This window comes from Triticum aestivum, chromosome 1D (genome assembly GCF_018294505.1).
Source record: "Triticum aestivum cultivar Chinese Spring chromosome 1D, IWGSC CS RefSeq v2.1, whole genome shotgun sequence".
Lineage (NCBI taxonomy): Eukaryota > Viridiplantae > Streptophyta > Magnoliopsida > Poales > Poaceae > Triticum > Triticum aestivum.
Genome location: NC_057796.1, coordinates 393940859 through 393966308, shown reverse-complemented (window position 1 = coordinate 393966308; position 25450 = coordinate 393940859). Strand labels below are relative to the sequence as shown.

General features: G+C 49.3%; 3 protein-coding genes across 3 annotated transcripts; all 3 read right to left on the bottom strand.

Annotated features, from left to right (window-relative positions):
• Positions 1-2397: 2397 nt before the first annotated feature.
• Positions 2398-3048, bottom strand: LOC123170820 (probable E3 ubiquitin-protein ligase ATL44). Its single transcript, XM_044588568.1, has one exon. It carries the CDS (start codon positions 3046-3048, stop codon positions 2398-2400), a length of 651 nt encoding a protein of 216 aa, XP_044444503.1.
• A 10258-nt stretch (positions 3049-13306) lies between these two features.
• LOC123170809 (uncharacterized) lies at positions 13307-19837 on the bottom strand. The gene is made up of 3 exons (XM_044588560.1): positions 18544-19837; positions 17287-17362; positions 13307-13688 (listed from the first exon to the last, which is right to left on the bottom strand). The coding sequence occupies exons 1-2, from the start codon at positions 19811-19813 to the stop codon at positions 17289-17291; spliced, it is 1344 nt and encodes a 447-aa protein (XP_044444495.1). The 5' UTR covers positions 19814-19837; the 3' UTR covers positions 13307-13688; positions 17287-17288.
• Positions 19838-22154: 2317 nt separating this feature from the next.
• LOC123170798 (uncharacterized) lies at positions 22155-24521 on the bottom strand. The gene is made up of 2 exons (XM_044588557.1): positions 23288-24521; positions 22155-22367 (listed from the first exon to the last, which is right to left on the bottom strand). The coding sequence occupies exons 1-2, from the start codon at positions 24474-24476 to the stop codon at positions 22294-22296; spliced, it is 1263 nt and encodes a 420-aa protein (XP_044444492.1). The 5' UTR covers positions 24477-24521; the 3' UTR covers positions 22155-22293.
• Positions 24522-25450: the final 929 nt, after the last annotated feature.

The following is a 25450-nucleotide window of genomic DNA, read 5'->3' as shown; positions in this document are numbered from 1 at the left end:
GAGGCAGACGACGCCGTCTGGGCCGACGCCGTGGACGGCCTCGGCCCTCCCCCCGCCAGAGACCTGTCCGAGGAGTTCGAGGAGGAGGCCGGGGACGGCGGCAGCGTTGGTCAGAATCTCGGGCGGCCGGGGACGGCGGCAGCGTTGGTCAGAATCTCGGGCGGCCGCGGTAGCGGTACCGGCGGCAGCACCTACTCACCGGATCCCGCGGCGCCGGCGGCTTCCTCGCCAGGAGATGGAGGGCCGGGTGCTCGCCGGATCCCGCGGCGCCGGCGGGTGCCTCGCCGGGAGATGGAGGGCCGGGTACTCGCCGGATCCCGCGGCTGCCTCGCTGGCCGGATCGAACGACGGTGTGGGTTCAGGAGCAGAGGAACGGGATGGAGCAACGGTGCGGTGCGGGGTCAGGGGTAGCAGTTGGACTTTTTTTTAACTGAGATTGAGGATTTAGAAAAAAAAGGCATATTTGTTAGACTGACATGAGGGCCCCACTTGTAATAACGGTCAAGTTAATAGTCAAAATAAACGAAGTTGACTTTGCAGCCACGTCAGCTCTGACAGGTGGGTCCCACATGTCATAAACATGTTTAAATCGTCTAAACTGGCCATTTTCCAAGAATGGTAGTTTTTAGTTATAAAATTAGAAAATTTTGGTAGTTTTCCCTCAGTTTTTTAAATTGGTAGTTCTGTGACACGGGACCCCTAAAGTTATAGTTTTTTATCAAGGGCGATGCTAGGCGCCGGCGCACCGGCCGGACGCTTCGGCCGGTCCAACCCTAGCCGTCAGATCGGCCCGTTCCGATCCATTGGATCCTTATCCAACCATGGCGTCGTCTTCCTCTCGCGAGCGCGGACCGGGAAAGTAACCCCGTCTCGCCGCCCGTCTTCGCCGGCCGCCCCACGCTCCGGCACTCAGCTCGCCCCGCCCGCTCGCCGCCCCGCCCGCCGGTTGGAGCTGACCGCTCGCCGCCTCGGCCGCCCGTCGGAGCGCCATGGATACAGCTCCGCGACTCAACTCGTCCAAGTCCGCTCGCCGCCCCGGCCGCCCGTTGGGGCCGCCCCGCGCTCCGGGACTCAGCTCGCCCCGACCGCTCGCTGCCCCCGCTGCTCGTCGGAGTGCCATGGATGCAGCTCGGCCTCACCGATGATTGGTTCCAGCAAAAAACAAAGATGCCCCGTGGTAGCATTTTCCCTTCCCGTGTCAGTCGTAGCAAATGAAGACAACGGTTGCAGCAAAACAAATCCATCGGCGTCGCCATTGTAGCAAACATGTTAATCGGATGTAGCAAAACACATCGCCAATGGTAGCAAAAAACGAGGTTGTTGCAACAAAAAATGTTCGTCCTCGTCGTCGCCGGTCACACCTCAGTCGCAAAAAAGTATCATGGCCGCATGAATGGATGTAGCAAAACACACAGACGGTAGTAGCAAAAAATTGACACGGTTGTAGCTTTTCCCTTCTACGGTGGAAGCTTTTCTGTAAACGATTGAAACTTTTTTCGTTTTGAGCAGCGCCTGGGTGAAAAATTCATCTCTCGTTCGGTTGAAGCTTTTTTCATCGAAGGTTGTAGCATTTTCTGTAGACGGTTGTAGCTTTCCTCGATGGCACTGAACGCTTGCAACTTTCTGTATATCCGATGTAGCAAAACTCGGCGCCGGTTGTAGCTGAGTGGTGTGCCGGTTGTAGCAAAATGTGATACAGGTTGTAGCATGTAACAAAAAAGCGCGATGTCTAGTGTTTGCTCGCGATGACGATGATGCCGTTTTGCTGCAACAGTAGTAGATTTTTGCTACCACCGGCGATTGAATTTGCTACAACCGGTTCTAACAAAAAATCACCGTGGGGTGTAGTCTGCCATGGCTGGGGAGGCTCGAGCGCTGCAAGGTCTGGCGAGGGGCGGCCGGGGCGGATTCCAGGGAGAGGCAGAGGGGCGGATTATGGGAAGAGGCAGAGGGGTAGTAGTCCGGCGAGGGGCGGCCGCAGGCGGACGAGATCCGGCGAGGGGCGGCCGCACGCGAGCGACATCCGGCGAGGGGCGGCCGCACGCGGACGACAAGGCGCTCTTCTCTGGCGGCGGCGGTCGAAGGAGCCCGCTGGTCGCCTGGCCGGCGCGTGGTGCCTGCCGGCGCTGGTGCCCTCATGTACGTGCGCTGCGCGAGGAAGAGGGAGCAACTAATTGGATTGAGGCCGGACACGTGGCACAACATCTATCCTTGGATCTGAAGAGATCAACGCACAGAGCGAGTCCGGCGAAACGGTTCCGCCGGCAGTCCGGATATAAACGATTCCCTTTTATCAATCACTCTCAATCTACTGTATAGAAAGAAGTGGTGGTCTTGTTCACCCGGAAAAAAGAAGTTGCGGCAATGGGAACGACATTTACACGAACAAGGAAGATGTCATGCAAACTGAGACGGCAACGGGGCAAAAACGTCAAACCGGCAGACCGGGCACGTCGAGTGGCCGCGCAGCCAGACGTCGATGCAGTGCTGATGGAACATGTGCAAGCACGCCGGCAGCCGCTTAACCATGTCTCCATTCTCCATCTCGCCGAGGCACACCGCACACCCCGAGGCGGCGCCCGGCCGCTCTGCGGCCTCCTCCTGCTCGCACGCCGGAATGTCGTCCGCGGTGAGCTCGCGCGCCGGCGGCTCGGGAACACTTCCTCTTTGCACCACGAACTGCGGCAGATCAGCGGAAACGCCGCCGCTCCAGCGCCATAGCTTGCCGCGTGCGGCGCGTCCCCACCGGCACGATAGGCAGAGAAGCCGGCTGACCCCGCGGCGGCACCACTGGAGCGCGCCGAGAGGGTTGGCCAGCTCCGACCACGACATGAGCGGGCAGAAACCGAGGCGGCACAAATTGGCGCCGAAGGCTATCCAGGTGACGAGGATGATGGAGAGGAGGATGTACCCGAACGTGGTGCCGCCGGCTCCCGTGTAGGCCACTGGTGGACGCACGACCGCGCAGACGATGATAGCCGCGCCGCCGATGGTCCACAAAGCAATGAAGGCAAATTCAAAGACGCGGGAGGAGCAGCAGCAGTCCATGGTTGCCGCCTGATGAGTGTGCGCGTGGTAACTCGCGTGATCCGCGGTGTCTTTTTGGCTGTGAAATGCTAGCAAATCTGCGGCCCATACATTTGATTTTACTATACATGCATATATGGAGTAAGAAGCGGCATTGCGCAGATCAGCGGTCATATCTGGTTGGTCTAAGTCATTTGTACGTGTACCTTGATACTCATATGCTTTAGGATTGTCCCGAGATTCTAGTTACAGCATTGTTTTCCACAAGAAAATCGACATGTTTGATGTATGCACAAGGGATAGGAACCGGGCGTGTGTCGTGTACGTACGTACCGTGCAAGTGATCCATCAGATATCTTCACTAGGAGCGGTGTGTCAGTGTCATCCTTCTCTGGGCGCTAAACAGCGCACACACGCAAGTGAATCCCCGTACAACTAATCACGAGTTCTTTGTACTTTTATTTTCTTGGAGTGGGTTTCGGCAAAGTTTTGCGGACACGTGTTTCCTCTCGACCCTTCTGGTCGGTTCCGCGTGCATGCTTTGCATTCTCCTTATTTGTGCTTAATGGTACACGTGGTTACCTAAAAAATCTAATCATGAATTTCGACAGTTTTTATCTTGCCTTACTTCGAAACTTTGTCGCCGCAAGACGGTCTGGAAGAATTTCCTCACACGGTGAAAATCTGCACCACCACTACAAGTCTACAATTAATCACAAGTTGTGGTTTTTCTAAAAAAAACACGAGTTGCGTTTCTCTGATTTTTATCTTTGTTGTCACTGACATCTTCTAAGTTTTTCGCGGCCGCATGATGGCCTCTAGAAGAATTGCCCTTTGTATTTCTCATAGGAAATGGAATGAAAAAGAAGGGTCCCTTATTAGACCATCTCCAATACCAGCCTCCTAATTATACTAGAAAAACGCCCGTGCGTTGTAACGGGGCCACATTAACTTTAAAAGTTTAATATCAATTATGTTAATATTACATTTAATATTCTCATACATATTAAGTGACATTGACGACCTTTTTTACCATCAAATTCTCATACACACACCCCCTCTCCCTTCCTCTTCCTCACTCTCTCTCCCCCTCTCCCTCACTCGGGAGGTGGGACAAAAAAAAACCCGGAACGGAGACTACCAACTGAGACATTAGGAGTAGAGATCATTTAGTTGATAAGAATAAATAGAAAATGGTGTTAAAAAGGAGAAACAGATTAGAATACATTGAAAAACCAAAAGGACGATGTAAAAGGGGATTCGCCCTGCCCCCCGGGCCTTGCCACCGAACCGGCTCAGCGGTCCAGTCCCCGCGCGGTCGTCTTCTCCTGTTCCCTGAGCCGCGTCGCTACAGAGCCGGGCTCCTGCCCGACCACCTCGCTGGCATCGAAGGGGAATGGATAAGGGTGACGCCCTTCCTTCCCTGCCCCCATGGCCTCACTCCTCCTCGACGCCCCCTCCCAAATCCACTTCTCCTCCTCGCTCGCTCGATCCCGTCGATCTGGACGAAGTCAGACGCCACGGCCACCATGACCGACCCCGTCCACATGGCCACTGCCCTCCCTGCGGGCTAGGAGCTTGTCGAGGAGCTCCGAACGCCTTCGCTACTTCGTCTGCGCCAACGAGATCAAGTCCAGCACCCCCGCATCGACGTCGCTGCCGTCTTCCTCAACCTTGGGCCACCGCGACATTGTCGTTCGATCCGCGCCGCCCCGAGCTCCCATGTCTTCCCCTAGGGTGCCATTGACACCGCCATGATCTCCTCTTGCCTTTCCCCTGTTTCCCCTCTCGTTTGCTCTCGTTAGGTATTTCGCCGTGGCCGAGAACCGCCGTCCGCCATGGCCATTGCAGGGGTAGCCACCGAGCTCCTAGGATTGACCCCGTGGCACATGCCCGCTCCTATGCACGCCCATGCCCGAGCCTGCCGCTCTTCTTCCGCGCCCGCGGGGCCACTCCCTCTCCATGCCCACGCCCGTGCTACACCGCGTCGGTCGCGCCCGCCGCTGCCGTCGCGCTCGCCGCAGCCACCGCACCACTGTGCCCCGCGCGACACACACCCTGGCCGCGCGCCACACTCTTGCTGGTTGCACTCGCCCCGTCTGCTGCCGCCTATCCCTTCGCTCGCCCCGCTGTCGCGCCCCTGCCTCGCGCCGCCTCCAGTCGTGGCCATCTTCTGCCGGCCGCCCCCTCAGCCACGCCGGCCGCATCTCTGCCCTCCACCGTCGGCCGCTCGCCTCGCCTGCTGCGTGTTGCTTCCTGCTGCTATGCGCTGCTCTACCGCTGGTACGCTGCTGCGCCATGCCCTCGACACCGCCGTGGACAAATGTGGCGGAGGGATTGTTAATGGAGTACGAGAAGGAGGAGGCGGAGAAGGTGTGGAGAGGCAGGAGGTCTGGGGCAGTGTCACCTGGCTGTGGTGGAGGTGTTTATGCGAGAAGGAGCCGGAGTGGAAGGAGAGGTCACAATTGGAAAGAATCGCAAAAAAAATCATAACCCGGAGATCTCAGTTCAAAAAAATGCTAATATCGATGGAGGGGTGATTTCCTTCAATAGGTGAAAAACCATAGGAAATATTGGTTGTTATCAAGGAAAGGTAAAAATTTAGGAAAGTTAGGATTTTTGAACTGATTTCTATGCAAATGGGGTTTTATTGTTTGGTAACGTGATATCAGTACCTGCCCGTTTGTGACATGTCTGATTAGGAAAGTTTGCAAATGTTAAGAAACTATTTATTGGGAGGAAAGTTGTGACGTGTCTGTTATTTTATTCCTAAAACAAATTTCACTAATAAGAGAAATCGATTGATTTAGATAAGTTAGGAAAGTTAGATTAAAATGTATTATTTGTTTCCTGAAAATCTGTTATTTGTTTCCTAAGACAAATTGAACCAATAAAAGGAATCGATTGATTTGCATAATTTAAGTAAGTTAGATTAAAATGTATTATTTGTTTCCTGAAAATCTGTTATTTGTTTCCTAAGACAAATTGAACCAATAAAAGGAATCGATTGATTTGCATAATTTAAGGAAGTTTGATCCGTGATTTGTTATACGTTAGGAAAGTTCTGGTTGTAATAAAGAGTGGAGAGAAAAATAAACCGATGGACCAGGGTGGGAGGGGTGGTGGGAGGAGAGACGAAAAAAACCCAGTGAAAATAAACCGCGGACCAGGGTGGGAGGGGTGGTGGGAGGAGAGACGAAAAAAACCAGCAAAAATAAACCGCGGAGACGATTCACCAACTTGTCCATTCACTAGTAGAAAAAGGGGCTTTTGGCCCGGCTAGTAAGGGCCTTTAGTCCCGGTTTTTGAACCGGGACTAAAGGGTCCACATGGCGCTCCACCTAACACCAACCGGGACTAAAGGAAATTTTATGATTTTTTTTAATTTTTTTTTGATTTTCAAATTTCTGAATTATTTTAACCTCTAATCTCTAATCACCACCCCTCATCACTGCTCAATTTATCCTCTAATCTCTAATCACCCCTCATCATTCCAAATCATCTAACTTCCCGGACGGTCACCCATCCTCTTACTACTCTAGCCTGAGCACGCTTAACTTCCGGGTTCTATTCTCCCTCGTTTCCAAATCTGCACTTGTTGTTTTCCTGACATTAGTAAGATGTCAATCCTATTAACCCTCGGGAATTTAGCTTGAGCATGAAGTGACACATTTCACTGTTTGAGTTTGAAACTATTGTTTAAAAAAAATATTTAGTAACACTAATATTCTAGAATAATTAGTTTGACCATTGTTTGACCACAGTTTGACCAGATTTGACCAAAATTCAAAAAAACTGAAATAATTATTTAGTAACACCAATATTCTACAATAATTAGTTTGACCATTGTTTGACCACAGTTTGACCAGATTTGACCACATTTTTTCCAAAAAAAATCGAAACCAATTTTTTTTCTGTTACTAGTGACCACTAGTAAGTTTGAAAATTTTGGAATTTTTTTGCCTCTAGATCTTAAAAGCCCCGTAACTTTTTTTCTGTTAGGTTTTTAAGGATTTTGAAAATGTTTAACGGGGTTCGTTAAAATCGGATGTAACTTTTCGAGTAGATGATTTTTCATATAAAAAACTTTTTAATCTGAGTTCGTATGCAAAAGTTATGCCCATTTTACAAATTGCAGACATATTTTGCAAATAAAGTCGAAATTCATATTTGTAAATTTTCCCAACAACTAGACCACATATCACATGGGAAACTTATTTTATTTTATTTTTTTTGACATTTCCATCATTTTTTTTGTTTTTTCTAAAACTGAAAAGGCGGTGGGGGGGGGGTAGAGTTTGAAAATGGGACCTTTAATACCGGTTCGTGCCATGAACCGGTAGTAATGCCTCAAAGCCCATTAGTACCGGTTGGTGCCACCAACTGGTATTAATGGGCATCGCACCCTTTAGTCCCGGTTCGTGGCACCAACCAGGACTAAAGGGTCCAGGTGAACCGGGACTAATGCCTCAGCCGCACGAACCGGGACCAATGCTCACATTAGTCCCGGTTCATGACTGAACCGGGACTAATGTGAATCTTGTCCTGTGACCAAAGCCCTGTTTTCTACTAGTGATTAAAAATAAAGATAGGCACCTACCACTAAAAAAATATAGATAGTAATAAAATACTAGAAAAAACACCTAAGCGCCTTCGCTTGCAACGGCAGGCGCTAATTCTTGTCGAGTAAATTAAACAACTGAGAATGGGCAGAAAAAGGGGCAAGCGCTTGATGCATCATCTTGCGTCAACGCCTCGCATGACACCAGGATTTAACATACTACGAATAATTGCTAATTGACCGGGAATCCAATCCTAGCGCTCACCCTAAGCACCCTAGTTGGACGTGCCCTTCATCAGAATTAGCGATTGCCACATGCTACACACGCCGTATAAATACGTGACATGCCGATCGACGGTTTCATTACACTATAATTATATACTATTTTGAATTTCAAGAATTCCGTCACCAGACCTTCTTCTCCATCTCGAATTGGATCTTCCCACGCACAACCTTCTTTGCACTGGATGCCGCATCTGTTCATTGCTCTCCCGCGTTCACATTGGATCTGGTCTCTTCTTGGTTGTTGTCGGTGTTTCGTTACCGGCAATGTCGTCGAGGGATGGCCAATTTGTTCGAAGGAGGGGGCGGGGGGCATGTCAGGATGGCAAACCACGGGACATGGATGTGATTTAATATAAGCTTATTCTTTGATTTTCCACCGAGATTCCTCACGCTGTGCACAGATGAAGGATGTTGGGCCATTTAGATGCCTTCTTCAGCGCGCCGTCATCCTCTCCTCCTCTAGCCAACATCGATGGCATTTCGGCGTTGAGGAGAAAGTATCGTGTCACATATATGCTGCTTGATTCCCTGGATTCTGGATCTCCTTGGGAAAAAGTAGGTGAATGATTTTCAAAGGTGCAGATTAATAGGGCATGGTATGATAACCCTGTTTTTATTCTTCGGTTTATTTTGATCCCAGGCATTAGAAGGATTTTCTTTTTGACTGTTACGCTGCTCTGCTAGGCATTAGAAGGATTCATTTTTTACTGGTACGCCTGCTCTGCACCATTATCTAAATAAAATTCTAAGAAGAGTATGTCTGTAGCTAGCTTTCACTTGCATCTGTTTTGGGAAATGTAGCAACAATACAGCATGTACTCCTATGTCCTGCATATGAACGTGAGAAGAAACTGAGGCACGCCCTACTGTATTAGTACCGGTGACCCATGTTCAGCTAATTGTTTTACACACTTTTGTATGGCACTGTTTAATATCGTACTAGATTTATCATTCCCCGCAAAAATAATAATATAGGGTATATGATTGTCCAGTAAAATAGAGTAGGCCAATCTATAGGCTGAAGTAAGTTAGTTTTGTTTTATTCACAGGAGTGCATGTGTTTTATCACTCACTAATTATATGGGGTTTTCACACACAAGTGATGCATTTAACAGATTTTGAGAGGAAATAGGTTGTTTTTTTATTGTGTTTCTTTTCATAGAAATAAAAGTCGGTTTTCAGAGGGACGTTGGTTTCAGCCTTGGCCTTCTAAAGTTGAAAGATCACGCTGTTTTAATTACTTCTGGAGGATTCCTTCATTTTGAGAAAGTCAATATCTCAGCAGCAAGCTGGCAACTTGGCCAATGATGTTGGACGAACCAATTCTTTTAGACTCAAATTCTTGGATTGGTGCTGTATATTCTGAATTTCTTTTGTGAACAAAAGTGAGGAGTGGGAGAGGATCTGCAATTGTGAAATTTACTTGTTTTCATTGGAATTGTCTACTAATTATGAAATGATTTTTATTTCTTCTGGATTCGGTATACTATTCTTGGACTCATGAGATTGTTGTTTTATTTTAATGTTGGACATGCTTCTGACAAAAAATGCAGGCTGTAGCTAATGGAGACTGTAGCACGCTGGTATAGTGTCAGGTCATGACGATCATGAGTGTGTTGCATGCCTGGGGCCTGGCTCATTGCGTGCAGTGACCCAGTGGCCGACGTGGGTGAGGACCTGTAGACCGGGCACAACGGTGAGGATGAACGAGAACGTGCTGACGCCTGTGCGCGCCACCACGCCCACCGCCAACTCCAGCTGCGGGCTTCAGCAGCACATCATCCCGCTGCTTGAGGTCAGAATTCTCGTCTGCGGTGGCGAGGCAGAGACGGCGCTCGAGGGTAGGGGCTTGGACGCCGAGGCCGAGCGAGGGGATGGCGAGGAGCTTGGAGACGAGTTGGTTGACGTGCTGGCATGGGAGCTCTGGTCGGCGGCGTCAAACGCGCTGATGTCGCCGATGGGGATGGACGGTGGGCCTGGTCATACGGCCGATTACGTTATTACAGTTCATTAGAGTAACCAAACAAATTCTGTTTTTTCTCCATTCCCTTTATAGTAACTGTATAACTCGATTGTGTTTGCGTTTGCGTTAAGTTCCTTGCACCGAACACCTCCTAGGTGTATACACGAGCAGCAATTACGAAAACAGTAGATGATGTGCAATTAGCAGTTTATTATGCCTTAAAAGACAACATATTTGTGTTCCATGATACAAGTATTTGTTTGTGCTTCTTCCATAGCAGACTTCTAAGGCCAATCTGATTGCATTTGTTTGTGTATGGAAGTGCCAGTTAGTGCAAATGTTTACTAATTATACAGTTCAAAATTAGGTTTGCACATGCTTTACTAGCAAGCTGGTAAGAAATATGATTTATTCGACTTATTGCACCTAGAACTCTTGCTACATAAAGCTTATTTCGATGGTCATTGGCTGTGGATTGTGGTTACTACTCAGGTCATGGGTCGTGGAGTGTGACAAATTGAGTTATTTTTTTCTAAGTGTTTATTCAAACTATTAATTGTTAAAGTTCAAAAATAGACAAGCATTCTGTAGCATGATGCAACATTTGATATGGTGGTAAAATTACTAATGGTTGCAATAGCGAAGAGCTGAAGAAGACAAACTGATTTGGAGTGTCATTGCAATTGCAAATTGCGTGGGCGGAAGGATTTTCTATTATCGCATTATGGGATAGAGTGAGGAATAATAAAGTACAAGAAGTCCTCCTGCAAGGTGAATATGGAGAAGAAATCGTTTGGCTCGGTACATTATTTATTGTTTTGTAGCAATGTACTTACTCTTACTATAATTTTTAAGTAAATAATGTTCCATGTGGTCTTTTATGATTCCGTTGCGTAGCACGGGCATCTTACTAGTACTATTTTGAATTTCAAGAATTCCGTCACCAGACCTTCTTCTCCATCTCGAATTGGATCTTCCCACGCACAACCTTCTTTGCACTGGATGCCGCGTCTGTTCATTGCTCTCCCGTGTTCACATTGGATCTGGTCTCTTCTTGGTTGTTGTCGGTGTTTCGTTACCGGCAATGTCGTCGAGGGATGGCCAATTTGTTCGAAGGAGGGGGCGGGGGGCATGTCAGGATGGCAAACCACGGGACATGGATTTATTCAGGTTCGGGCCTTCAGAAAGAAGGTAAGACCCTACTCTTGCAGTCTTGCGTTGGTGCTTGTATTGCTTGTGGGCTCACCCGCGATCAGAGAGATCGTCAGAGAGTTATGTTTCTTGGATTACAAGTCTCTTAGCTTGGTGGCGGAGAGAAGAAAGAGGTTGGCATTAGGACCTAGCTCTGGGATTTCTCTAGAATTAGTCCCGCCTTTCTGGGAGGCCCCTAACTTGCCTTATACACATGGTCAAGTTAGGGTTGCTTGACTCGGATCGGTCCTCATTCGGTGTCGCTCTACTAGGTCGCACCGACCACATCTTGTCCTTCTAGCTGAGTTCTTGTTGTGGTCCCCTTAGTTCCCAGTGTCTTGGTTGGTTGAGCCTATTTATCCGGCCCCTGTGTACGTGTGGATGGCTCCTGGCCTCCTCTCCCAAGATGGTTCGCTCCCTGGCAGGATGCCTAGGTCCGAGGGTATGACTCGACACCTTGGTAGAGGGAGTGGTCGTCTACCACTGGAGTAGAGGTACTCCGGTGTCATATCCTTGTTAGTAGTCCCCGACTATCATGTGATCTGCCTGTCGGGTATAAGACGGGACTTGTTGAATTCCTAAGAGAGAGAGAGAGAGAGAGAGAGAGAGAGAGAGAGAGAGAGAGAGAGAGAGAGAGAGATCCGGAAGATAAGGCGGGATTTGGTGTTTGTATTGCTTGTGGGCTCACTGTCAATCAGAGAGATCGTCTGAGAGTTATGTTTCTTGGATTACAAGTTTGTCGGCATGACGGTAGAGAAACGAAAGAGGTAGGTAGGAGGATCTTCTTTTAGATTAGGTAAGTAGGAGGACCTAGCTCTATTGTTTCTCTAGAATATGTCCTGGCTGTCTGGAAGGCCCCTAACTTTCCTTATATACATGGTCAAGTTAGGGTTATAGGGCCTAGACCGGTTCATACTCAGTTTCGCTCTACTAGGTCACACTGAACCACATCTTGTCCTTCTAGCTGGATTCTTGTTGTGGTCCCCTGAGTTCCTAGGGTCCTGGTTGTTGAGCTCCCAGGACCTTTGGCTGAGGCCTACGTATCCAGAGCCCGCATGCGGATGGCTCCCGGCCATGCAAGGGCGACACGATAATCTACTAATGAGAATCAACTTGCCTGCTGATGTTGAAGTCTTCCAGAATGCTTTAGGTGCCATTTTTTATTGGCTGAGCATGGAGCAACCTATCTTCTATATCTAAATAGCTAGCCCCTGCTAACTATTTCTCTCAACATGCAAGCATGCCACATCATCGCACAACATGCATGAGAAAAGGCCCACCCACATTACCATATGTCTCTCAACATCCAAGCATGCCACTTTATCATGAAATATGCATGTGAAAAAGACCAATCTCAACATGCAAACCTACATGAGAATTTTCACCCTATTATGTTATTTATATTTAATGTTTTTTTACAACTTCATAGTAATCAAACATAATAAATTATATGTATTTTTAGTTTTATTTTATTATTATTACTTCAAATATTCATGTTTTACACACCGAATCACATAGAAATATGCTGCACAATATTCCCGCAACAACGTGCGGGGCATCATCTATGTTCAAGGTTTAAGTTTACGTTGTTTCCTGTTATTTTGTTTTCCTCTTATTTGTTAAGTTACAGGTTTGTCACGGTGCTCTTTGGTTTATAATAAGTTGGTTGTGTGCATCTTGATTTATAGGTCAGTGTGAATTCTATTGTTGTTGTATTGGTTTGAAAGGTTGTAAGCTCTCCTGCAAAGAAAAATGAATAAATGAATAATGTGCTATTATGCAATCTTCAAGAATTGGCTGATTCGTGGTTGTCTAATTCATGGTGAGTTCGACCATGGAGTGGCAAAGGTTGCCCCAAAAAGGCAGATGTACTATATATGAGCGACAGATGAACATATTAGGATGTAATCATCATGAAAGCATCAAGAATGCCTCTACTGTATAGATATTGCAGGCAGTATCTTGTTTTGACTGCCATGACACTGGCTTGATGGAGATGTTGTGCCGGTTATTCATGTTCTTCAGTGGGTGCACCCGCGTGTGCCAGTTACACTTAAAGCTCAAGATCCTTTGGTGGTGAAAATGTGCACTTACATGTCCTACGGGATTCGCTCATGGAGTCACAGATAGCAAACTGATTATCATCCTCGCTTGACAAGAATGATATACCATCAATTGGCATGAAAACATATAAGTACTCCCTCCATCCCAAAATAAGTGTCTTACCTTAGTACACACTTATTTTGGGACGGAGGGAGTATAAGATATGGCAGCAAATACTCATCCATTCAAACAAATCCTCAATGCAGCGGTGGTGAGATAAGCATAGATCCATAAATATATGAGAGTTAACATGTAGAAGCATCAATCTTTTCCTACAGATGCAATGTCTTGCTACTAAACAAAGCATACACAAACATGATGATGTTTTATGATAGTCGTTGCATGCTGAACTAATTTTGCAGTTCTACTAGAATGTTCTACCACGAACCCAAAGTCTGAAAGAACTCCCAGATCACCACCAAGACGAGATACGAAGAGTTCGGCAAACTCTTAGCAGACCCTGACTTATCCAGTTCCCAAAATGACAGCCCAGTAAGATACCACACACATCAGCTTCCTAATTTATTATAGCAACAGCTGCTGTTAGTTTAAAGAAACCTGAAAAGGAAGAGGAGAAATTAGGGACATTTTTGAGTAAACAGGTGAAGAGATTGAGCGAAATGGAAACACAGTCAAAGGAAATTCTTGAGTAAACATAACAGCTACCATAGTCCATCAATATCTGTTCCCAAAACTGAAATAAAACACCTGAGTTATCATCAGGATACCATTTTTGCTATGACCGGCATATTAGGGGCTTAGCCCAGTGGGCTGTGGCCCAAATTATCTTATCGTTATTAGGGGCTTAGCCCAATTATCTTATCATTATTAGGATCGTTTGCTTAGGAGTCAAGTAAACCTCTCTATATAAGCAGAGGAGATGTATCAATCTAATCAAGCAAGAAGCAATCAGTATTTGCTCGGCTTCCCTTAGGAAGCCGGGAGACCTAACCCTAGCCCCCTCTTGCGCCGCCGCCTCTTCTCCACCACGCAAGGACAGCGCCCAGTCGCCGGCCGCCGCGCCCTCAACCTCGTCTTCCTCCATCTTTCCCCTACAATCTCCGCCGTAGAACCGGCAGAACCCTAGCTCCTAACACCTTGGTATCAGGTAGCTCAGTCCGATCATGTCTTCGCCGCCGCCCATCCCGTCACTTCCGCTGCCGACCGTCACCACCGCGCCGCTGGTCTTCTCCACCGCGCTGCTGCCCTCCCCGTCCATGCCGCTGGTCGCATCCTACGGCGCCGCCACCACCCAGATGACGACGCCCTCCACCGCACCACCGGCCGCCATCTACTCCCTGGCGGAGATCACCGGGGTCCTCAACGATCTCGTCACCGCCGTCCAGGGGATACGGCTATACCTAGCCGGCCCCTACGGGCCGCCGGCCGGCGCCACCAGGCCAGCCGCCCTGCCGTGGTATTCGGCACCCGCGGCGCCGACAGGGCCTCTACACCACCCGCCGCGTCACCCACGCCACCCGGGTCCTCGCCGCCAACGCCCTGGCAGCCGCCGCACCCCGGGGCCACCGCGACGCTGGTCGGGCCGCTGCAGCCCTCGCTGCAGCTATAGCCAGCCCCCGCCACCGCCCCGATCTGGCCACAATGGCCGGCCGCGGCCATCGCCGCACCCGCCGCCTCCGCCGCCCAGCACCGGGCTGACTACAACCACGCCGGCGGGCGTGCCGATTCAGCAAGTGCGGTTCCCGCCATCGCCGTCCCAGCTTCCAGCCTGGTTGGCCGGGACGTCACCGCCGCCAGTCTACACCATGGCCGCGGACCAGCCGGCGCCCTCCCTGCCGTACGACGGGCCCTCCAGCTCCTCGGGTTTTCACGCTGGCTTCGACGGGCCACCGCTTTCCTGCGGACCACCTGTGCACACCGGACCAACGCCATCCTCTTCGCTGCTCCGTACCGCCGAGCCGTACACTCACGGCGGTCATGCTCAGACACCGCCGCGCTTCGCCAAGCTTGCCTTCGCCACCTACGACGGCGCCGAGGACCCCCTCAACTGGCTCAACCAGTGCGAGCAGTTCTTCCAGGGGCAACGGATGCTCGCGTCGGACCGCACCTGGCTCGCCTATTATCACCTCCACGGCGCCGCACAGACGTGGTACTACGCCCTCGAGCAGGACGAGGGCGGCATGCCCCCATGGGAGCGTTTTCGCGAGTTCTGCCTCCTTCGATTCGGACTACCGATACGTGGGAGCCGGATGGCGGAGTTGGGCCGCCTTCCCTTCACCTCTATGGTGTAGGACTAAACCGACTGTTTTCAGGCCTTGGCGTGCCACGCGTCCGGTGTGACGGCTCACCAGCGGGCCGAACTCTTCGTCGGCGGTCTGCCAGATCATATCCGCGTGGACGTCGAGCTGCAGGGACCCCAGGACCTCCAGATGGCTAGGCTCACCAGCAGGCATCACCGTCCCGGGCCGCTGGGCCGCCACCCTGGCCGGATGTTCCCGCGCAGGGTCTGCCTGCTCAGGCTTCCGCGGCACCCCTTGCCGTGACCGCGGCGCGCCCGTTCCGCCGGTTCACCTCGGCCGAGCTACTCGAGCGGCGCCGCCAAGGGTTGTGCTTCAACTGCGACAAGACCTATATGCCCGGCCACGTCTGCCCCCGACTCTTCTACCTGGAGGCTGCAGACTACATTGAGGAGGACACCGTCGCCGCCGGGCTCGGCGACCTGGCCGCCCCAGCTGTCGCGGAGGTGTTTGACGCTGGTTGATCACCTCGAGGAGTTCAGCAAGCGCTTCCCCGCCTTACAGCTCGAGGACGAGCTGTTTGTGCAGGCGGGGAGAAGTGTTATGACCGGCATATTAGGGGCTTAGCCCAGTGGGCTGCGGCCCAAGTTATCTTATCGTTATTAGGGGCTTAGCCCAATTATCTTATCATTATTAGGGTCGTTTGCTTAGGAGTCAAGTAAACCTCTCTATATAAGGAGAGGAGATGTATCAATCTAATCAAGCAAGAAGCAATCAGTATTTGCTCGGCTTCCCTTAGGGAGCCGGGAGACCTAACCCTAGCCGCCTCTTGCACCGCCGCCGCCTCTTCTCCACCACGCAAGGACGGCGCCCAGCCGCCGGCCGCCGCGCCCTCGACCTTGTCTTCCTCCATCTTTCCCCTACAATCTCCGCCCTAGAACCGGCAGAACCCTTGCTCCTAACAATTTTTTTTATTTTCTGTTCAAGTCTTGATTACAGCAGAAATTACACCATGACCAAATGTCTCAAGATATCACTCTTAAGTTTCACCCCTGAATTAGTTGGTGATAACATTTCATGAAAAGGAAAGACAGCAGATATCATTACAAGGCTAGGTATCCTTCAGGTTCTAGTACGGTGTTCCAGAGATGAGCAATGCTAGCCATCCTTTGTGCCAGGGCTGCCCGCTTGTTCAGAAACACAAGAAGCAGAGTACTTTTTTGGCAGCAACAAGTTGCTGCCACAAGTATATGAATGAAAGAACAAGTTCAGGTAGCACGCCTTCAATAATAATCATTCTACAGAGTGAATATGTTGATACTCTTGACTTGAGTCCCCAAAATATTGCTAGTCCCAGATTGAGAAGTTCCTTTGTGCCGGCTATTAGAACCACTAATACACCTGGATGGAAGGTTGGGAGGCCAATTCTGACACAATAACCAGTACTTTTGGGGAACAGCAAGTTGCTGCCACAAGAACATGAATGAAAGAACGAAAATACTGCACACACGGCACTCCGGCGTCCGACTCTAGTACGGTTAGTAATCCATCGGCGTGCTGCACCCCAATTCTACCAAGTTCAGGTAGCATGCTTTCAATAATAATCATTCTACGGAGTGAATATGTTAATTATCTTGACTTGAGTCCGCAAAATATTGCTAGTCCCACTAAAACACCAACTAGAGCTCAGCCAACCATAAACTGGTATTAAGTAGAACAATATGTTGGACGGCACAGAGAAAACTGGCTGAAATGGTATTAGTAATTGGCAAAAATATGCAGCCGTTGTTTTCTCAATCCATAAACTACATGGATTGAGTAAGAGATATTTGTAACAAGAATGCAGCATCCTAACTATACATGTGAATTGATCAGATACAACTGACACTGGATGAATAAAGAAGCATCGGCTAAAACAAAGCAACAGAAGAGGAGATTCATTCACTGGTAATTGGTACCTTCATCTCTTCTGCAGATTGTCTGCACGAACCAGAACATCTGCCAAACTCTTGTTCTTCTTAACACTTTTCTTGCCTGAAAAAGGTTCATTTGATCAATGTGCAAGAATTTGAACAAAACGCAACAAATTTCTGTTCATCGCATACATGAGTTGAGCTAAAAAAAGCCCTGATAGTTAGGGAAGGTTATGAATTATTCAGCACAGTGTACCCATAAGCCATAGGCCCATAGCACAAATAATTACTGTACAGGATCTAATTATTCAGCAAGGTAACGCTTGAATAGTGGACATGAGTGGTTAAACGGACTCGACATATTTAAATCCATTTCTAAATACTGAGAGATGGTAATGAAATGTAGAACATGCATTGTATACTGGAAAGTCTCAAACATCGTAAAACTAGCTCTAGATAAGAGCATTCTAGCTTGTAGAAGTACCAAAGAAGGAGAATGTTGTTTTGGGGTAGAAATTAGTCATTCATTGATTTAATTAATTCAAAGTCACTGGCCAAGGCCGATCAGATTTCTCCCATGATTGATGAGCTTTTTGGACAAAGGAAGGCCAACCTCCCGGTCATGATTGAAGAGATGATTAATGTCATGAACACCAATAGTAACCAGGATAAGATTATTCGAACTTGTCAGCTATAGTGATTACCATGAAAGCAAACAAATAGTTGCAAATTTTCTGTTCAGAGGCTAGATCACTGAAACTACAATGAATATGTTTTCAGAAAAATTCTTTATGCCCAAGGCCAACAGGTTAAATATGACCACAGGTTGGAAGTTCTAACTTAATGAATGGACTGAGAACTGGAGGCCCTAAGTAGTTTGAGTCTAGCACCGTTTAAAACCTAATTAAGAACAGAAAAGAAACAAAAGTGGAATTATAAGTTGTGCTTTTGGATAAGACTGATATATACTAATCCATGGCTGCAATTTATGCTAGGATATCCTAGTGGTTAGTTAAAGATCAACGGGCCATTTCTCATACACATCACCACTCCACAATCAAACTAATCCCCTTTCAAACTTTTCTTTGTGATACCAACAGTTACCAAGCACATAGTATATATTAGTACTAAGGTTTGAGTAGTTATTTAGCTATCGGAGACAAAAATATCTCTATTGGACGATTCCCACATTAGAATCAACAAATCCTGCCCCAAAGATTTCCACAGAGATAATCTACAGTTCTTGGCAACACCTGCACATGTAAAGATGGAAGAAAAAACAGAGTAGGAGCGGGTCACAACCTGCAGAAGGGATCTGGCTCGATCCAAGCCACGGCGGAAGAACACAAGGTACGAAGCAGGGTTCGCCTGATCTATACGCATAACTCCGAAACGGAAGGTCTATCTTCATGTCCACGACGAAGACGACTCGTGGCGTATTCTCAAGAGTGGTGATGCAGGCCGACATGTAGACAACATTGGCGTCAAGTGGGTCAAGAAACCCAACTTGTGGCGTGTTCTCCCCCTTTAAGGGCAGCCATGGGTGGCCGTACCGGTGAGCCTCGTAGCGGCTGAGGTCGAGCCGGTGCTCCAGCGTCCAGCCACCGCGCTTGTCAACATCGAGCACAAAGCAGCTGAGCACAAACGGCTCTTCTTGAGAGACCTCGAGGTACCGCAGCCGCCCTTGGCTGACGCACAGGCGCCGGTGCTTCGATGTGCCGCAGCCGCCGCAGGGGTCCCCGCAATCGGGACAGTCCCGTGGGGCGGCGGCCGGCAGCACGCTGCCCCTCGGCAGCTCGACGAAGCAGAGCTCCGGCCGGTCGCTGAACGGGTCGGCGGAGATGGTGCCGCAGGTCGCGTCCAGCCACCACAGGCGGCCGCCGAAGGCCACCACCTCCCGGTCCAGCACCATCGCCCGCTCCAGCGGGAGCTGGCACGTCGAGACCGGCAGAGATTCCCACCTGCCTGTTTCCGAGAGAAACCGGGCCATCCGGTCCCCCTGCAGCGCGGCGACGGCGAACCTGTCGGGCGGCCCGTGCCCGTCGTGGCCGCGACCGGCTCGGGTGAGTAGGCCCGTGTGCTTGCCGCACATGAGCTTTCTGACATGAGGCTCGTAGAAGAGGGCGGGCGGGAGGCGGGAGAGCTGACCGGTGACAGGGTTGCAGACGAGACGCGTGACGCTGACGGCGTGCTCGGTCGGCTCATTGCGCAGCGGAGCGGCGCCCTGTTCGGCGAGGACGGGAAAGACCACGCGCTCGTCGACGTAGGAGAGGAGGAGGAGGCCGTCAGCGCTGGCGGCGCGGACGGAGCCGGTGACTATCTGGTTGACGTAGCTGTCCGCGGCGGGGCTGGCCATGGGCGTGAGGAGGTGCTTCGGGACGCCTAGGCAGGAGAGGCGCGGCGGGTGGTCGAGGTGCACGAGCGCGCCCGGCGCCGGCTCGTCGGCCGCCGCCGCCCAGCGCTTGACGATGGCCCACGGAGGATGCGCGGCGGCCGTGGCGAGGGAGCGGCGGGGGCGTCCGGGGACGGCGGCGGCGGCGGCGGAGAGGCCTAGGAGGCGCCGGAGAGACATGGCGCTGGTTGTGGTCTGAAGTCTGAACTCTGAAGTGGGGAATGGCTGGCTCGGACTATGCTTCGGTGCCTTAACCTGTGTGTCTATGACATGTGGGCCCAACAGGTGGCTGGCCCACATGTCAGTGACCCAAAGGCAGGTGCCTTTTAAGGCACTGAAGCTGCGTCCGGCTGGCTCACACCACAAATACAGTACCAGGGGATGGCAATAACTATAGGCACCGTGCGGTCGTTCCACAGGCAGTGCTCTATCGGGGCCCAGGCGTCAGCCAGATCGGTCCACTGCAACGCGGTCCACGAACTGATTTCCGTATTCGGTATGGCCGTACAGCCTGCGACGTTTTGTGGAAGCCGAGGAGGAGGGCCGTTTCGAGCGTGTGAGTTTGAACAGCCGCCGCCCATCGGCTGAGCTCAACGGCGCCATTTTCCCGCCGAAACGCTCCGGGCCTGGGCCTCCCTGAAACCAGGAGCCCATGTGCAATGCTATACGGGTCAGCCCATTCAAGCTTATTCTAAAAAAAAGAGATAGAAAGTCAAACTTCGATAAATTCAGCTCATTTTCTTCCTCCTCCCGCGCAACAGTCGTAAATCCAGTAGTTACCGTACAATCTAAAAAAGGGTACTAGTTATAACTGAATTCAAACAGGTTACCCGTACAATCCTACTGAATTCAGACCAAGTGCCATCAGGCCAAGCGGACCCTACTTCATCCATGTCACTTAACAAGAGCAATGCACCATCATTTGGCACGAAATCATGCATAGTTTAGGCGGCAAACACTGAACCGTTCGAACTAATCGTCCGTTCAACTCTGCTAGGAATGGATTGTCTTGCTATCGTTTACATCACATACGCCGTGCAAACGAGGTACAGTGAATTGATCATGATCGGCACTCCAAAAATTCAGGCTTCTATACGCCGTGCAAACGAGGTACAGTGAATTGATCATGATCGGCACTCCAAAAATTCAGGCTTCTCCAGATTCCCCCCCTGCATCAGTATGAGGAGAAAAATAAGGAACATTAGAGACACACAAACTGCAAGTTTTTTTTTGGTATGATTAACGTGAGAATGTAAATTATTGGGAGGCTGCAATTAGTACGGTAATCGATTTGAATAAACATGTGAAAATGGGTGATATGGATAAACAGCAAAGGAAACTACTGAATGAACTGCTGTTCGGATAACTTCTTTTAGATATCTTTTGTTGCCCGCTATGTGATTCGGCTTTCAAGAATGGGTGTGTGCCCAGCATCTGCTGGTATCCCAGCTTTACTTTCCACCAAGAAAAAAAAATCTTGAGTAAACAAAAAAACGCTAATGTAGTCCATCTATCTGCATTTCCAAAACTGTAACAATACTGTCAGTCTGGCAACATGTTTGTTTTCTATCCAAGTCTTGGTTTAAAAGAAAATCACAAAACGATCGATTTGTTAGCAATTACCAAGATTCAGTTTCAGGCTCTAATTGATTGATGATAATAATTCAGGCGAAGGAATAACGGTCATCCTCATGACAAGGCAATATATGCTTCAGGCACATGTACATTGATCACCATGATGAACAAGACTACATCCTTCATGCCTACTAGAGTAGTAGTTCAGAAACACTAATATTCCTGGATACAAGGTCCATGCTGACACACCAACTGATAAATGTTCGCAGCCAGGCCAATTGCTACCACAAGAATATGAAGGGAACAACAAGTTCATGTAGCACACTTGAACGTAATAAGCATTCAACAAAGAGAGTATGTTACTAGCCTCGGTTCCCAGTAAATATAACTAGTTCAAAAATTCAAAAAATATTACTAGTTCAGCTAAAACACCAACGACAAGCCAGTATTAAGGAACGTTCGACGAACAGAGAAAATCAAAATAGCACTACCTCCATTCCATAAATGCAGTTCATATAGATTTTTTTGAAAAGTCAAACTTTGACCAAATTTATGGAGAAAACTATTTATATCTACAATACCACATATACACCGGGATCAAAGTTACATGCCTGCTAGTTCAGAAACACTAATACATACAGCGGGATCAAAGTTCCATGCTGAGACACCAAATGACAATTTTTGGCAGCTAGCGCAAGTTGCTGCCACAAGAATATGAATGGAGTAGCACACTTCAACAAAATAACCATTCTAAGAGTAAATATGTCACAAGTCTTCATTCCTAGCAAATATTACCAATTCCACTAAAACACCAATTATAACTCAACCAACGACATGACGGTACTAGGGGTAACAATACGTTGGACGAACAGAGAAAATCAGTTCAAAAAAGTAGTAATAATCAGCAATAAACACACATCAATGTTTTCCGAATCCATAAACTGCATGAATTGAGTAAGAAATGCGTGTAAAAAGAATGGAGCATCCCAAACTTGTGACTGAATGAGATACAACTAACAGTCAGCAATGAAGCATCAACTGAAGGAAAGTAAATATAGATTCACTGAATGTCTAAATTGGTACCTTCATCTTTTGTAGTAGCTGTCAGAATAAACTTGGACATCTACCAGAGTCTTGTTTTTCCAAACGAACTTCTTGCCTGAAAAAGGTTCATTTGATCAACGCACAAGAATTTGAAAACAACAATACTAAGACAATATAATCTATAACAGTGTAGATTTATGTGCATTGCATATAAAAAGTTGAGCTAGGAAAAAATTTGATACTTAGAGCAGGTTAACAAGAATCGATCAGAGTGTGCCCATAAGTCACAACATAATTTGATGAATATATTTATTTTGACGATAACACTTGGTTGTAGACGCGTGATTAAAATGGATATAACATCATAAAATCCTTCAATAGTCGAATTATAGAGGCACAGAAATTAAATGTAGAACATGCAGTGTAAATTACATATTCAAAACCTGCAGATAACTCTTTTTTTTTTCAAAAAAGGAGGACTCTAATCCGGTCCAAGCATTTCATTTTACACGACAGTTCGTAGGAAATATGGACAAGTCGTAACTGAGAGTCTGCACCAGCAACGACCAGATAAGATTACTCGAACTTGTAAGCTATGAAGCAACCAAAACTAGCTAAATTTCTGTTCAAAACCAAATAAACTCTTTCTGATCAGGATAAAATGTAGATATGCCCAGGGGTTGGAAATCTAGGAAAAAATTGGGATTGGAACTTGAGACCCCACCCCCAAGTACCTGCACCATTCTAATACAAAATGTGAATATAATACAAGTGTGTCTAGATCAATGCATTGCCATTTCTCATACAAACGAACAATAACAATCTTCTTTGGGCTTTCTATAAGAAACCGAACCCAAGGGTCGTTCGACCATAACAACAACATTTGACATCCAATTGTTAACAAACACAGTGAAGAAACAATTGTTACTAATTACGTGTATTGGTCATTATTGAGTGATCAGGTTATGTAGACAAAAGTATTATGTATATTGCGCTGAGAAGTATGTAATCTAGCAAACTAAACAAGCGAGTCACCTCCTGCAGAAGGGATCCGGCTTGATCCGAGCCAAGGTGGAAGAACACATGGTATGCAGGCGGTGTCGCTGTATGGATAACTCCCAATCACCTCCTCCCTGTCCATGTCCACGGCGACGACGGCTAGCGTGTCAACTGCGAGGTAAACGACGTTGGCATTAACTGGGTCAATGAGGACAATGCGTGTCGTCGCCCCCTGCTGTAAGGGTAGGGACATGTGGCTCGCCCAGAGCTTGTTGAGCACCACCCGGTGCTCCTGCATCCAGCCGCTGCCCTCGTCGTCGAGCACGAAGGAGCTGAGAAGGAACGGTTCCTCCCGAGAGACTTCGACGTAGCGCAGCCGCCCTTGGCTGACACCCATGCGCCGGTACTTGAAAGGTGTGTTGACACCCAAGCTCCTCGCTTGGTCCTGCGCGCCTTCAGGCAGCACGCTGCCCCTCGGCAGCTGGACGAAGGAGAGCTCCGGCCGGTCGCTGAAAGGGTCGGCGGAGAGTGCGCCCCAGGACAGGTCGACCCACCAGAGGCGACCGCCGAATGCCAGCGTCTCCTGGTCCAGCGTCACTCGCCGCGGCCGCGGAAGTGGGAAAAAGCACGGCGAGAGCGCCACGGCCTCCCACTCCCCTGTTTCCGAACGAAACCGGAGCATCTGCTCCCCGTTCAGCAAGGCAGCGACGAACCTGTCAGGCGGCCCCTGCCCGCGGTCTGCTTGGGTGAGCACGCCCATGGCCATCTGGGCGGCGAGCACGAAATCGTACTTGGGGTCGGAGACGAAGTCCGGGAGGCGGGATAGCTCGCGGGTGAGAGGGTTGCAGACGAGGCGTGTGACGCGGGGCGCGTGGGCGTGCTCGAGGACGGCGGGCTGCTCGCCGGCGGCGGGAGGGGTGAAGCGTGCGTTTAGGACGGAGAGGAAGAGGAGGCCGTCGCCGCTCGCGCCGGAGATGGCGCCGGCGCGCAATTGCAGGACGTATCTGTCGGGGGCGGGGAAGGCCTCGATGACGTGCTCCGGGAGGCGCAGTTCGGAGACGTGCGGCGGCTCGGCGAGGCGCGCGGCCGCGCTCCACGCTCCGACGACCTGCGCCTCGCGGTTGAGCATGACCCACGGGGGGTGCGCGGCGGCCGTCGCGAGCGAGCGGCGGAGACCGCCGGAGACGGCGGCAGATAGACCTAGGAGGCGGCGGCGGAGAGGCATCGCGGTGGGGAATTTCCTTGGCTTGTGTGCTGTGGTGTGGACTGTGGACTCGGTGCGCCGTGGGAGAGAGAGCAGAGGGTTCACATGGACCGGGGGTCGCGGGAGGGAAGCAGCATGTGATCGTTCCACCGGGTACTTGACTGGGAGATGTCACTCTGGCCCAATGGTCAGCGAAACGGTCTATTGGGTGCTGGTCTATGTACCGATTTCCGTATTAGGAATGACCGTACGCCTGTAAAGGCTTCTCGCAGAAGCCGAGGCATGCCTATGACGTCACCTTTTTCCCGCCAAATTTCGAAGGGATTGGTGTTGGACCTTCTAGCTTTTTTTTGTCCGCTACAGCTTACATAAACATTTTTTTCTTCTTATAAAATACATATAGCTGATTTCAACCTTGCCGTATAGTCCACGAACCAGCATCCGTGTTTGGAGTGGCCATACAGACCGCTCCGAGTGTTTGAACGGCTGTTGCCCATAGGCTGAGCTCAACGGCGCCATTTTCCCGCCGAAATGTTCCAGGCCTGGGCCTCCCTTAAACCAAGAGCCCATGTCCAATGCTATCCAGCCTAGTGCGACAGACCCATTAGATCCTCAAAAAAACAATGTGTGACAGACCCATTCAAGTTTTGAAAACAAAAGATGGCGCCGCTTATTTCTTGCTCCTCCCCTTCAAGATAAAAGTTATCATATTTTTTTAATAACTAACAATTATTAAGACAAAAAATGAATACAGCAAAACTGCAAAGGTGTAGCAAAATAAGTAACAATTATTAAGAAAAAACCGAATACAGCAAAAGTGTAGCACAGCACATACGCATGGTAAGATGTGCACTTCACATACTCATTTCATCCTGCTGAATTAAGAGCCATCAGGGCACAAAAAGCAACCTCATTTCATCCTTCTCACTTAACGAGTTCAATGCCCGACCGATTAGCACAAAATTATACTACTACATAGCTTAGGGCCATCAAAT

Excerpts from the sequence above, each read along its gene's own strand:
- LOC123170820 (XM_044588568.1), bottom strand. The coding sequence starts at position 3,048 with ATGGACTGCTGCTGCTCCTCCCGCGTCTTTGAATTTGCCTTCATTGCT.
- LOC123170809 (XM_044588560.1), bottom strand. The coding sequence starts at position 19,813 with ATGTCTCTCCGGCGCCTCCTAGGCCTCTCCGCCGCCGCCGCCGCCGTC. Across the intron at positions 17,363-18,543 it reads GAGCCAGATCCCTTCTGCAG|GCAAGAAAAGTGTTAAGAAG; the intron begins GTTGTGACCCGC and ends AACCTTTTTCAG.
- LOC123170798 (XM_044588557.1), bottom strand. The coding sequence starts at position 24,476 with ATGCCTCTCCGCCGCCGCCTCCTAGGTCTATCTGCCGCCGTCTCCGGC. Across the intron at positions 22,368-23,287 it reads CCGGATCCCTTCTGCAGGAG|GCAAGAAGTTCGTTTGGAAA; the intron begins GTGACTCGCTTG and ends AACCTTTTTCAG.